Raw genomic sequence first — 15420 nt, 5'->3', positions numbered from 1 at the left:
GCTAATGTTAACAGTACTGTAGGCTGTGATTGTTTATATAGGTAATAGCATTTCAAGCGAGGTTTTGACATTAAAGTAAATTTGTTATTGCATTCTAAGGTACATAATACTTCTTTGTCAGACAGAAAATATTTTACACATTGCAAGGTTTTAGACATATAAAATATTGCAGTGACCTCATTCTCATAATGACATGGTTTTTAAATCCTGAGGAGTTTAAATAACCCTGTATTACTTCCCAAGCTAAAACACAGACATGCAGGCTTCACCCCAGAGAGAGAGAAAGCATTTCTCCAGTTACCATGCAATTAGTCATGCTTTTATGATTTATACGCAGCTTGGAGCTTTTTTCTAACATTGAGGAAGGAACCACACATTGAGACTCACCGATGAACACATAACATAAAAATCTTTAGTAAACTTACTTGATGGATTTTCTATAACTAAGCAACCTGAAATAGAGATCTTTGTTAAATGTAGCAAGCTGAGAGTTAACCAATGTTGTGCATTTTAATAGGTTCTAGATTAAATACCATGTACCTATGGATTCAAACTCAGATACCTTGTGTGATTGTCTTTATTAGTTCTTATCTCAGGTATCGGCAGATATGAATTACATAGGTACAGTTTCTGTCATTTTCTTTAGATCACTTACAGTTCTCTGGCCTCATATGGCCCTGAGAAACCCGTACTTGCTGCACACCACTACACACACATTGACAGGCTTCATTTTGCATTCTTGACCCAATGTCATTCTCCTAAGGGCCATTTCAGAGCATCAGGGTAGGATCAATCTGACTGAACACAGACGCCTACTTCTCAGTCACTCTAGATTTCTTTTATAATCAATGAGGAGAAATAGGTGTAATTTCATCTCATTTGAAGCAGATATCTAAAATGAGTCACAGATGAGTCATGATACTGGTGTGCTTCTACAGAAACCACAGCTGTGGTTGTTTTCTAAAGATTTTAAAAATTAGTGTCCTGGTTTTATCTTCATTTTTCACATGTTCATGGCTGGTTTTGTATATGTCAGTTTTAAAAACTGTGATACATATTAAATCTTTAACTTGATCTCACAGCAGGTTTCATGAAGGTGAAACATGAGCATCTATACTCAGAGGACTTTCAGATGGCCTTGAAACTTGGTCAAAATTGCCTCTGAATGGATTTAGAAACCAAATTTTGAGCACTCAGACTCAGAAAGCTTGTTTAAAGGACCAAGTAAAAAAGTTTGTAATAATTCAGTTTTAAAGATAACCTGCTCCTTCAAAAAACTCTGACTACCCCTTTTATACGTCTGTTCCTCCAAATATACATCCTTACAGAAAATATTACAAAAAATGTTCTATAGTACAAAGTCTACTGTATTGCTGCCATCATTTTAGTAGAAAAAGAAAAATTGCTTTAAAAATAGTTTATTAAGTGACTCTTAATTATTTAAATTTTACTTGAGATAATAAAATGGGATTAATGCAATTGTTAATAATTTATTCTTAAGCATCAGGGAATTTAATTTCAAAGCTATGAAGAATGCCTTTGTGGCACATACTTTTTTAGAGCAGTTATCCTGAAACAAAGCAAATTGGCTATGAAAGTCTCACTAGATCAGTCTCACCGGAGTTAAAAGTATTTACAGAAATAAAGGTGCTTACTAAGAAGGACAACTGAAGGACAGCTTTAGAGTGAAAAAGAAGGCAATAAGATAAGAAAGCATGCCACTCTATTTATTCAGAATGTTTAGACATGTAGCTTGGGCTCATTGTATCACATAAGTTGTTTGCATTATGTGGTAGATGAAACTACCTTCTAGTAATATTGGCAACATTATAGAACTAAAGATCCCTAACAAAAATAAGGACTTTCAATAGCTGTACCAAAGTACTGCACACAAATAAATGTTTGACTTTGACTAGAACAGAAGCATTTGTAGGCTCTTTTGGGGGGTCAAAATTATAAGCAGACTTTAAAGGCAAGTTCCACTTCTTTTTCCTTTGAATTCACCTATCTTCACCACAAAACAACAGAAAAGTCATGTCCCAGTTGACATTCCAGTAATTTTTCAAATACTCTCCTCTCACATTTTTAACAATGAGGGGTTTACTGCACATAATTTGTAGTAAGAAAATGCAGTTTTGTCATTAGGAAATTAAAATTATTTCTGTGCTGTGCATAATCAATCCAGGTAGGTAATTCAGTGTTTCAGGACTGAAGGTATATGGATCCAACAGTGTAAGGGTTTTTGTTTAAGAAGCAAGGGATCTATGGCTTGACATTTTAATCTATCTGTAGGAATTTAAATGATTTTTACAACTGCTGAACTGTCACACTTTTGTCAGTAGCAAGTGCACATAGCAGTAGCTTGGCAGCTCATGAGATGATTTACTTTAAAGTGCTTATAGGAAAGTTAATGTCTAACTTGTCTGACTGTGGCAAAGGTGTTGGCTTTGCTGTGTAAGGACCTTCAGAAGGGATGAATTTTGTGCTCTCACTAAAGACTTCCAGCACTTCTCAGTTTCAACATCCTTAGGCTTAAAAAATAGTATTTTTTCTATGTGTCTTGACTTGGAATACATAGTAATAATCTTACAGTATTTTGTCAATGAACAAATACTCATCTGTATGTAATCTTGTCCTCCAGATTTCCCAGTGTTTTGTACAAAACTTAAAAATATTAATATCACTAGATCTTGATGAGCACAATTCAGAATGAAGCCATGAAGTTGAAAATGTCCTTATTTCAGCTGGACGATTTCAGATTCCCATTTGCCTGACTTTGATATGAGGAAAGAAAAACATTCTCTAAGATAAAGAATGCTTTATAGCATTAAATCTGATTTTCTTTTAAAACAGTGTATTGTTTCATGTGTGGGGTTTTTTTGAAGACTATCAAAAATCTGAATCCCACTCAGATTACATATGATAGAGCTAGAAAGAAGCCATTTATTTGTGTTGGCAGTGATAACTGAAGACATATTGTCACACAGACTCAGCTTTCTCTCTGGGTCAATCATCTGAAATCCACAGGGAATTAAAACTTTGTCCAACCAGAAAACTACAGAAATTACTATGTAGGCAAAAGGCTTAACTCATAAGCACCACCGACACTTCCTAGGACCAACAGAGGAACTAATTTTTAACAAGTTAATTGAGAGCAATATTGAGCTTAACCCTTCCTACATATTAAAGGCCTAAGGAAAGAGAACACATGGCCATTTCTTCCATTGAACCAGGACACATAGATCCACAAACCTTGTTCTCCTGGAGCACAAACTTCAGGAAGCCTCTTTTTGATAGCTAATTACTAAAGGGAAACCTGTTAAAGAAAAAGACAAGGCAGAAGCCAAGCCTATTCCTACTCAAAGGAAGACAGGTCTGTCTACACCAAGTATCAAGCTGGTCTGTAGAAAGAAATGTGTGTGCAAAACTGTTACCTCAAATATAGACACCCACTCAATGCGTAGTATATAGGAAAGATGAGATCAGACAATCCTTTTCTTTACAACACTTTTCCATAAGGAGTTCTAATTACCTGGTATTTGCAGGGGCTACAGTGGCTGTCATGCAGAAATATTTCTTCTGACCTCAACTTTCTTGACAAGCTGTCTCACATAGCGTGAAACAAAAGCCTAAAATGGTCAACCACAAGGTTCAACTTCTCAAGGACAGATTTTTAAAAGACAGGGATCTAAATAGCTTCATCCTTGCTGTAGAAACCACTGCAAAAGTAGGGTGCCAGAGAAGTTGTCTCCTAGGTAAGCACCTGGAACAGGGAGGAGTAACTTGTATCTCACCAAATCTGGCGCACACTGAAAATTTAGGGATAGAGTTTATTCACAGAAGATTAGTGTCTGCTTTGAAGAGCGACTTGGCAAACCTTGTGGACCTGTTCTAAGTCAGGCAAGTGATGAGTGCATCCAGTATATATATATATATTCAGTGAGTTTAATGAAACAGTGTTTAATCCAGTTTAGATTGATGGGCTATGTATGCTTTGAACAAGGTTGTTTTTTACTGTTGTCTCACACCATCTCCACCATCATGGAATGCAATGTATGTCCCAAACATTCAAAGTTAGCATTTGGGATTCATAAAGAAGATCGCATTTTCCACTAAATTCTGTAGGACTTAATTCCCTGCATGCCCTCTGAAACTACATCCAATTGGTCAAATGCTTAAGAAAGACTTGTTGAGAGTGAGTGTATATGTACTAGCTAGAATTAGTAATTTTAGCCACTGAAGTTTATATAGTTCAGAAGTTATAGTCAATAATGTTTTTAATTATTTTTATTATTTTAAAATACTAGTATTGATTTTCCTTTAATTTCCTGGTCAAAAAGAAAAAGTTACCCACAAAAAAGTTTAAAAAATTGTCAAAATGTAATGCTTGGCACTTTTAAATTTCTCTTTTCCTACTCAAATTGACTTTTACAATGCAAAGTACTTCATATTAAAAAATTAAAAAAATGTGTGAAATATAATGTTTTGATTAACCTATACTAAACATTTGCTGAGTTTCAAGCTGTTGAATTTTTGATCTAAGAATGATGAAAAGTATTTACAGTCATATTCATACAGAAAATAATTTTTTCTAATTTATTGTTTTTTCATGAGATACCAGCTGCAAAATTTTCTGAGAATATGAGCCAAGATCATAAGCTGCAATCCACCAAGTATGAGAGAATGTCTGAGGAGACAATGGATGAGAGAAAGGCAAGAGGGATCTCATGGAGCAGTCCAGACTATTTTGATTCTATGGATGAACTCTGTCAGCTGCAAGTGTGTGCCTTTATTGATTTATAGTAGCTGAATAATATAATGTCAGAGTAGTGACAAAAAAATCTGTTTTCCAAAATACCCCCTTCAAATGAGCACTGAATGAAGTGATTAGTAGCTAGAGAGAATAAATCTATATTGTTCTGTTTTCACCTAGGATTTTCACACAAATTCCCCATTGCCCTTTCAGGGTGAAGCTGGACCAGATTTCATTTGATTTTCTGCTGCCTGAAAAATACAAACATGCCAGTCTGGAAAAGGGATCTGCCCATCTGTGCCCTCCTCATACACTTGCAAGATGCCTTGAACTGCAACACAGCAAGCACTGCAAACACAGCTGAGACAGCTGCCTAAATGCAGCCAGTGTAGGTAGTGCAGGTGCAGTGATGCCCATCCCAAACACATGGGAAATTTGTGAAGGTTAGACTGCAGTCATCAGCATTAAATACTGCAACTAAACATGCTGACATGTCACTGCTTTAGCCACAAATCATGAGAATGATCAGGTCAAGAACTGGGACTGTGACTGACTTCAGCACAGATGTTCCCCAGTGGCAACAGGTACAAAAGTTCTTTTATGGTGCAACTGTGAAAGTCTAAAAACAAGAAAACAAAACATTTTAGTTATTAGGTTTTGCAGTAAGCTGCCTTGGTACTGCTGCCATGCTTCTGCCAGGTCTCTGTTACAACTCATCATTATCAGGAAAGATTAACTATATTAAAGACAGCACTAGAGACACCTAAAATGTCCCTTCTTGTCATTGACTTTATCAGAACAGAATATTACACATAGTGAAAGATTCTTAGAGGCTTAAAAAAACGAAAACCAAAATAAACTAAAGAATTTTTGAGAGATAAAGCACATCCTGCCCCTCATTACTATATGTATGTTATCTAGGAGAGTTCCTTGGGGCACATTTTCTGTCTTCCAGATGAAAAGATGTCATGAATCCTGTCCTGAGGAGCTCTCAATTAGTGCCTACACTTCATCAATTTGTCATAATGTTCCGGAAAGGACCTGGGCAAGGAGCCTGCTGTAGGTTCAGTGCCAGTGCCGTTTGGAAAATAATAATCCAAAATTTTAACAGCTGCATCCTGTGCCTTACAATGACAGAAGTAGAAAGTCTTTCCTTTTGGCCATTAAAGGACAGTTAGAAAGAGGGAAGAGGAAAATAGAGATGGAAGGACATGGCAAATTGCAAACCAAAAAGTGAGACTGACTCATGCAAATAAGGGTGATGTAACTAAAACTGCTGAAGCACCGTTGAGTAAAGGTCTTGCTGTGCATAAATCACATAATGAAATGTACATAATATGAAATATTACAGTTTTCAATTACCCTTTAGAGTTTGAGACTGTAAAAATTTCAAATGCAGATAATTCAGACAGAAAAGTGGCAGAATGGTATCTGCAAACCAACAAAGGATTTGACTGTGTGGATATGTTGCTGAGATTGCAGGGGCATAGTATGAAACAGCTGCAGTGTGAGTACAAAAGAAAGTTGAGGAAAAGACCAAATTTCTCTTAAGTATATATATCCTAACTTCCAAAGGAAAGAAGCAGCATGTTTCTTATGTCACATTTACACTGCTTTTGTTTCAAGGATAGGTTGTTTATACCAAGGCTATATTGCCATACTGTGTTATAATTTCCATTTAAAAATTACCCTGATTTATTTGAAAATAGTTGTGGGAGCCCTATAATTCAACATCAGGGACTAACAACATACATTATTTCACTATAAAAAATACCATTGTTTGCCATTAGAATATCTGCAAAGATTGATGCTTCATTCTGATTAGCTATATCATTTGCTATAGTATGATAACACACAGGTTAAGAGAAGAGAATGGAAAGCACACCATGTTGTTTCAATAATACAAAAACTTACTGGATGACAAAAATCTCCTTGCGTCTAAAGAAAAATGAAGAGTATCTGGAAGTAAAATCCATTAACACTTTAGTACATAAACAACATTAGTACTATTCTTATTCAGCTAACAATGTGGAAACAAGGTAATTTTGAAAATCCATGGAGATAATTTATCTGAAGCACAGTTACTGCAGTGCATTGGCAATGGTTCTGCCTTCAGAGGATGCTTTGCACTGTTATTAGCAGTACTAAATTCTGCTATCTGAGCAAGTGCCCCGCACAGGACATACCCCAGCCCTTTCATCAATGAGTTCCAGATGATTCCCAGTATGTTTTCTCATCTGTCACCAGCAGCCATTCTTGCGTGCTCTATTTTGAACAGGTTTGTACATGCAATCAACTTACTCTGTACCACACACAGACATACACAAAAACCCCGGGTCAACAGCTACAACCTTTCATCTTCCAGCTATTCCTAGTTCTGCAACAGTAGGATATCTGGCTACTAGGGCAAGACTATTTTGGGCTTCTCGTCTTTAAGGAGACTGCCTACCACAGTGTTTCATCTGTGAGACAGCAGGGAAAATACAGACAGGTGAAGAACGTTCACCAAATATTTCTAACACAGTTAGATGTCACATATTATTGATATCACCATTATATTTATATTATAATCATCATTGTATATTTATTTGTTGAATAATATCAACATTTCTGGAACTCAAAAAGCAATTCTTCTAATAAATATCTGTGACAAGATTTCTTGTCAGATACAAAATGTGAATTGCTGCATGCATCTTAAATGAGTAGATTTTAGGATAGCCAGTATGCTGAGCTCCACAGAAACCCAGATGTTATGTCAATCCCTTTTTCAAAAAAGACAAATGTTTTCAAAATGTCAATTAACAATGACAGATTTGCTCTTGAGCTAGTTGATTTGTTCTTGAATTAGTTGTCAGGGACTTCCAGGAGTCTGGCTGTTTCAGAAAGCTTGTGCAATTTTGCAGCCTAAACAAAAAATTGGGCCATTAAAAACACTCAGAAATTCTGCATGTTTAAAACATGTAACCCTTCTTTGGCTAACAATTAAACAGTGATTTGCACTTAGATTTTTATCTTGTTGTAAAAAGGGCTTAAGATTAAGTGATTTTCTAAAAGCTAGTGAGAAGTGTCTTGAGGATGGAGGTCATTCTTTGAAAAAGGATCTCAGTGACCTGTGTAAATAAGAACAGCACAAACACTTCCAAACAAGCAAAGGTCAGAAAGGGGTCATGGCTACAGACCCTTCGGGCTACTGTTTTGCCTAAGGAGTATGCTTACCGTGTAAATCTCTCATCCTTCAGCTCCAGGTCTGCCACTGTGATCAGCTGATCCAGTTTGAATTTTGTGTCAATAATTTCGGCATCTCGTGGGGAGTATGTGCCTCCCTCTTTTTGCTTTTGCCGAATTCTAAATGGAAAATAACAGTGAAAAATACACATGCAAAATATTTAAGGACACATATGTCAATGCTTTGATTTGACAGGCTGAAACTGAAAAATGGTTGCCAAGAATCCTTCCTTGGCTTTTTTTGTTGTCTCCCTCATAACGGTGTAATTTAGTCATTTATGTTGCCTAAAATTCAGAGGAAAGAATCTACATGATGTATTCTTTTAGTTTTCCTACATAAATTCTTTGGTAATGCCTGAATAATGCAGCTGAGTAAGAACAGAACTGATGAATGAGGAAACTAGCACCATGTGTGCAGTACACATCCTGCTTCTTTACATGGATATTTTGTTCACTACTTGAATTAAAACTCAATTGGTGTTCCCCATGTGAGAATTCAATGTGTTTAACTGATAAATTTATTAGGAAAACAGAAAATATAATCGAAATATTTACTTCATACCCAGCTGTAGATAGTATTAGCCATCATGATAACTACAACCAGCTGACACTCTGATCTGTCAATAGAGAAGTGGCTCTGAAAGGTTAAGAAAGGCCACCACTCTGATTTACCCTCTGGAAAAGTTGAATTTTCTTCATCTATGGAGGTTACCCTCACTAGACTCAATTTTTGTGAGTTCTCTCTCCCTAAAGTTCTACGTAAAAAAAACAAAACAAAACAACCACCCAACCAAAAAATCAATACATTTTGTAATTACAGATTAGTTGCACTTATAGGACAGTTTCGACTCTTCTTTAAACCATTATTGAGTGTTTTCAAACCAGCTATGGCAAGAATGTATAAATCTCACCTTGCAAAAGCATATACTGCAGCCACCAAAAGAACAACTGAAATTATACACAAAGTAACAGCAAGGACAACTTCTACAGATCTTCCTGTCAGTCCTTCACCTGCAACAGAAAGCAGAAAGCTAATACATCATAGACTCTTTGGAATTTTTAAATTTCTGACCACATGAAATTAGGGAATAATGAAAGACCCTTTCAGTCTCTGTATAACTGCACCCATGTTATGTTTGTTGAAGAGCTGCTTCAGAAAGAAAAGTATAACAAAATGAGAAAGAGTTTATGTAAGGGTTCCTAAGCATTGCTGATCTATCCAACACATTATTTTAATACAGCTGTATGTGCAGGTGTTGCCTGCTGTTTTTCAGTTTTGCCTGCTGAACAGGTTAAGGTCAGTCTATAGTGCAGTAACATCAGTCTGAGCACTGGCCTGAGTTCAGCTCCTGCTTCAGTCTCTGTGCAGGACTGCTCCAGCTCCTCAAGTGGAAAAGGGAGACACAACTCTAAACAAACAAGACTTGCAGCTGCCACTCACAGACACAAAGTAAAACATACTATTTTTGGAGGTATTTTAAGGGTGCTGAAAGAACTGAACTAATGATGAGATCTGAACTTTCTGGATTAATCTGCCTCACTGACCAATAGCTCATGCTCCTGGTTTATGTGAGAATTGGTGATATTGTTAGGAATAACCACCAGTAGTAGATCAAAAGTAATCATAAAGGCCTCTATGATAGCAAAGTAAAGGTGTTAGTATTCCAATCAGTCCTTCCAGGTGAGAATGAAAGCTCATTCAAAAATTGATAAACTATTTAGCTTAGTAGTTTCTAGATCTGTTTCTGAACTTCTATAATGCTAAATTTCTGGGGCTCATTTAATTTCCCACTCTTCCTGTGATCCTGTACCTCAAATGAAACTCACCCTCTTTTTTGTCTTAGACAACAGTGAAAATAAGAAAAACAAGGGAATTCTACTGCTGGTATTGTTCCCTTTTGTTGACATTCACCTCCACTTGCTGGTCCACTGTAGAAAAACTTAGCTCCTGTTTAGCCTCAGGGAGAAGGAGAAAATGTACTGCTTCCTGCCATATGAAGCTATTTCCCAGACAAGGAATGACACCCTCCCAAGGACACACTGGGAAGCACCATTGTCTTGGCTTTTTGGATGATTTTTTGGATTTGAGACTATATTGCAAATGATCTGGACTGATGTACACAAGAGAATGTGATTAAAATTCAAAATGATCCTGATTTATCTAAAGAAGTCACCTTAAAACAGTAGGATAAACTTTTGTAAGAACAAGTGCATGGTTCTGCATGTAGGCAGGAATAATCAGCTACAATAATACAGCATAGGTAGCAGTAGGCTAGTTAGAAATTTATCAGAAGAAAGTGCAAGAATATTATAGACTGACATGAACATTAATAAGCAATATCAGGCCTGTATGAAGTGACAGACAACAGAACTCAGTAGAGTTTGAAAAACACCTGAAACAATCCTTCTACTGCATTAGTAAAATTTTAGATGCAACACTGGACATTACAAGGTAAGAAAAAGTTTAATATTCGTTTAAGATAATAGGATAGAAAACCAAGTACATACTAAAATATTTCAATGAGAAAAGGAATGAAAAAGTTCCTGCCACTCGCTTTTCACAGTGATAGGGCAAAAGTGCTAGCAAAGTGAAAGACGAGAAGAATATCCAAAGAAACCTCTACCAAAGTTATATCTATTTTGCACTGCACATTGAAGTCTATGTTAAAATGTGCAATTAACATTAATCCAAAAAATGCAAATGTTATTAAACAAAACATTGCTGGTAGGATGCCAACCAAGAATTAAAACCTCACATTTTCTCATGCTTTTTTGCAACAGGGGAGGACTAAACATCTTTATAGGAATGTCTGTAGAGATAATCATGGGCATGGAAAAGGAGACAAAATATAGAGAATATCATGATGTGTAATTCTGAAGTACTGCACTCAATACATGATGATAAAAAATTGCAATAATAAAATACGTTAAGGTCAGTTTCTATGCAAAAGACAGTGTCAGGAAATCCCATTTTGATTATTTCCTGTCTCATCAGCTTTATATTTAACATGGAAAAGGTACACTTACACAGAACTACCAGTTGCCCCAGAGTGATCTACAAAACCAATGGAGATTACAAAAAGGTTACAAGCTGCCTTAATGTATTACAAGTTTAAACAGTATTTATCACTGTACCTTAATTATCTTACGGAAAAATGCTGACCTTTCATTGTAGCATGGACAATAACTTTGCAATGAGAGTCATGGATTGTGAAGAAGAAACTCCCCCTCTCAAAAGAAGGGGTCAAAAGAAGGTTGTGGTACAACAAATATGATTGGGTGGGTGGGCGCCCTATTAAAATGCATCCTTTACTATAATTAAAAAACATTGCGGCAGCTGTATATTTCCATGACTTCTGCTTCAGTGTTCCTCCCTAACAAAATTCCTTTTATCTACAAGAGCATCTGACATGTCTCACAAAATGATTTCTCAAGATTTTCTATATTTTTTTCTGTTTCAAACACATAATATTAAATTGCACCAAAAGATTAACTTGCTTATTTTCCAAATCAAAGATTTTTTATATCAGTAGATTTAGAAACTAGAGCAATTAGGATTTTTTGAACTGGTATGAATACATCTGCCAGAATTTAAATTAATGTTTCAGCTCATAAAATGAAAGTATAATGTTGGAAACCTACATTATTATTAAAGATTATTATTAAAGCAGCTATCTGATTTAAAATAAAATTGCAATTTGGATTCCAGGCAGCATAAATTTCTCCTGGAGAGCAGCTGATATTTTGAGTGCAGTAGAAGTAATTGGGTTGCAAAGATTTATAAAAGCTGACTTTTTGGCATCTTTTCTGAATTATATTTCTAGAGCAATCTGGAAGTTCTTATAACCAAGCTTCTTCTCTAAGGAAACTCTTGGGCAAGGTTCCTCATGCCATGTGTCAAGAGAGTGCTCTGTCTTCAGGACCGTTCAACTGCAGTAGCTGCATCACTTGTGATATATCAACTTGATGTTGATTTCCCAACACTTGTAAGAAAGCTTTCGAAGAGATTTTGATTATCTATTCCACATAAGATGGAATTACAATGAAATTTAGAAGCTCTGAAATTTAGAAGCTAAGACCAGACAGAAGTATGCTGTAATCTGGCCTTAAAAAGCAGGGCTTGATGTTAAAGTTTAGCATAGAAGGCATTGGATGAGTATGAGGAGACCCATTTCTCCTCATAGCTGGGGAATTTATCCCTGTTTTGGTTTTTTCCCTGCTGCATTTTATTCAGCATACAAACAGATCTTGTTATTTATCGTGTACAAGGTAGAAAATGTTGCAAGTTTTCAGTAACAATACATAAGGCAATGAATTACACTATCTCCCTGCCACTAAGTATTGTGGATTTTTCTGTTAGAAAGGAGAAAATTACCCAGAGGATGGGATACAGTTGGACTCATTTCCAGTAAATTTGTTTTCCCTGATTGGACACACTATCTTTCCCCTACTGGTAAAAATATTTGCTTCATTTACTTAAAACTTTTAAACTCAGAACATATAAAGACAACTTTTATGTTGCACTTTCCAAAGCATTCTGGGCTGGAGAAATAGTACCAGATCCTTTCAGATTATTCAGGTAATGAATTAGCATTTCAGGGTCTTCAGTATCAGATCATGTAACAAATTCCTAAAATTGATTAGATGAATAAGGGAGCTCATATCACAGAAGATGAATGCCAAATGAAAAATATGTGCCCACTAAAATTCTTCTGGGTAGTCATCCAGTTGTCTTGATATCCATTTTCAGAAAGTCAGGGCTAAGGCTGAGCTAAGTAAGTTTTTGACTTACAAATATATTAAAAGAACTAACAGATCTTATTGCAATCTGCTACAAGAGATGCCATTCCCAGTTTTGGGGGTATATCAACTTGGCCAAGAAGGAATTATGTTTGATTTCCAACCAAATAACTGCTGGCCTATTTGTTAGTGACTTTAGAACCAGATGGATTCTATTAGACAATATTAATTTATTAATATAGAGCTTTTTCTATATCTAAAGGATGAAGGGTTAAAGGGTCATGCCCTCAAATGACCTGCCATTAAGCTCACTGAAATATAATAATAGAATCATTTAGATTTGAAAAGACCTTTAAGATCATCAAGTCCTACTGCTAACCCAGCACTGCCAAGGCCACCAGAAATCCAGTCCCTAAGTGCCACATCTACACATTTTTTGAATACCTCCAGTGATAGTGACTACCACTTTCCTTGGCAGCCTGCTCAAATCTTAGCACTATTTCTGTGAAGAAATTTTTCCTTATATCTGACCTAAACCTCCCCTGTCACCACCTTTCCTCTTGTCCTATTGATTGTTACCGGGGAGGAGAGTTCGACATCTATCTTGCCCCAACCTTCTTTGTGGTATAGAGTGATAAGGTCTCTCCTGAGCTTCCTTTTCTCCAGCCCACATGACCCCAGCTCCCTCAGCTGCTCCTCACAGGACTTGTGCTCCAGACCCTTCATCAGCTCCATTACCTTTCCCTGAACATGCTCCAGCACCTCAATGTTTTTTGTACTGAGGAGCTCAGAACTGGACGCAGGACTGAAGGTGTGATCTCACCAGTGCCAAGTACAGGAGGACAATACTCGTACCTGGTCCTGCTGGCCGCAATATTGCCGATCCAGGCCAGGATGCCATTGGCCTTCTTGCCACCTGGGCACAGCTGGCTCATGTTAGGCTGCTGTTGCCCAGCACCCCCAGCTGCTTTATCCCTTGGGCATCATTCTGTCCCCAGCCTGTAGCACTGCATGGGTTGTTGGGACCCAAGTGTAGGACCCAGTACTTATTGAACCTTATCCAGTTGGCCTTGGCCTACTGATCCAGCCTGTCCAGAGCCCTCTGCAGAGCCTTCCTGCCCTCCAGCAGATCAACACTCCTGCTGAACTTGTGTTATCTGCAAACTGACTGAGGGTGTCCTAGATCCCCTCAGCCAGGTCATCAACAGGGACATTAAACAGGACTGGCCAAATAGTGAGCCCTGGGGAATTCCACTAGGGACCAGCTGCCAGCCAGATGAACTCCATTCAGCCACCATTCTTTGGGCCTGGCCACCCAGTCAATTTGTCATGCATCCAGTACTTGTTCCACATACAACACAGAAGGAAGCAGCACAAACAGAACAGCTACTGGCAGTTTGCAAAACAAGATGAACTATCCTGGCAACATTTGTACTGGTATAATTGAATCTCTGCAAACAAACTTTGTCAATAATGCCTCTTCATTTAACAGTCCAGGCTGTAGAATCCCTTGACTACCTCAAAAGGACATACAAGGCAATGGATATATTTCTTCAGTCATTCTAGTTGAACTGCATCCAACAACGTAGAGATTACTGACTTTGTGGAAACCACTGTATTAAAAAGAAGCATAGAATTGTGTAGACTTCAGAGAAATACTTTAGTAAATTACAATCTTCTTACCCAATGTTTTGACAGGGTCAGAATAGTCAGAATCTGTAAACTGCCCTTTAATGTTAGTTGCTCTGAACTTAAATCTGTGAAAGAAAACCAGGAGAAGTAATGAAATAAAGTTGATGCGCATTTTCTTAAATATGGTTTCACTTACAAACTAAAAAAATATATTTAAGTTTAGTATAACATAATTTTAAATCATTATTCACCTGCAAAAGTGACATTATGACAGACAGCAAGAAGTGTGTCAAAATCTGAAATGTATAAAAAACCCCAATGTGAATTACTTATCTCAAATTTGGATTTAATTTAATAACTCAATAAGCATCTTTTTTTCCTTGAAAATTTTGTTTAAAAAATTGGATACATATGACGACCAGTTTTCCTCCTTTTCTAATTTAACTGTATGTTTTGAGTGTTTGCATAAATCTATATTGTACTTAAATCTTTCTCTTGGAAAAACATGAAGACAAATGTACTTACAGGTACTGCCTTCTTGGTTTCAGTGGGCCATTGCATATTTTGTCTTGACTGCCTGATATCAGACATGTAGTATCAGCACCTATGACATATATCTCTTCTTTCCCACTCAGATCTTCTTTTCCTTCTATGCATGGTGGGTTTGGAAAACCTTCATTTGTAAAATATGGCCTTGGTCTGTTGAAGTAGGCATCATACCACTTGGTAACATTCCCATCATGCTGAGCTATTGTCAAGAAAAGAAATCACAGATATAATTTACATTCCAAGCAGACTGCAATTAAAGAAGTTACATAGGAAGTTAATTTTTAAGAGCTCAGCATGCTATTGGTGCAATTTACACAAATAAGCCTATAACTGAATTTCCACTTAAACCCAAATTTCCTTACTATCCACGCTATCCATGTTTTGTTAACTCTGAGTAAGCCAACTAAATCACAGCTAGAAAAACTGAGGGGCAATTTCACACAGCAGTTCTGCCTGTAGGGGATATTATTTGCACAAGACGCTCGACTTTGAAACTGAGCATGGCTAGCTAGTTAGCAAAG

General features: G+C 36.8%; 1 protein-coding gene across 1 annotated transcript in view; it reads right to left on the bottom strand.

The window, feature by feature from the left end:
• PTPRQ (protein tyrosine phosphatase receptor type Q) overlaps positions 1-15420 on the bottom strand; it is a 99190-nt gene that overhangs the window by 16876 nt on the left and 66894 nt on the right. Inside the window, exons 32-36 of the mRNA XM_064731466.1 lie at positions 14876-15098; positions 14402-14475; positions 8890-8989; positions 7970-8098; positions 426-452 (exon numbers count right to left, since the gene is read on the bottom strand). Coding sequence (XP_064587536.1) covers positions 426-452; positions 7970-8098; positions 8890-8989; positions 14402-14475; positions 14876-15098 — 553 coding nt within the window. The remainder of the gene's footprint in view (positions 1-425; positions 453-7969; positions 8099-8889; positions 8990-14401; positions 14476-14875; positions 15099-15420) is intronic.

Source organism: Zonotrichia leucophrys, chromosome 1A, assembly GCF_028769735.1.
Source record: "Zonotrichia leucophrys gambelii isolate GWCS_2022_RI chromosome 1A, RI_Zleu_2.0, whole genome shotgun sequence".
Taxonomy (NCBI): domain Eukaryota; kingdom Metazoa; phylum Chordata; class Aves; order Passeriformes; family Passerellidae; genus Zonotrichia; species Zonotrichia leucophrys.
The sequence above is the reverse complement of the archived record's forward strand: the minus strand, read 5'-3'. Positions and strand labels throughout refer to the sequence as shown.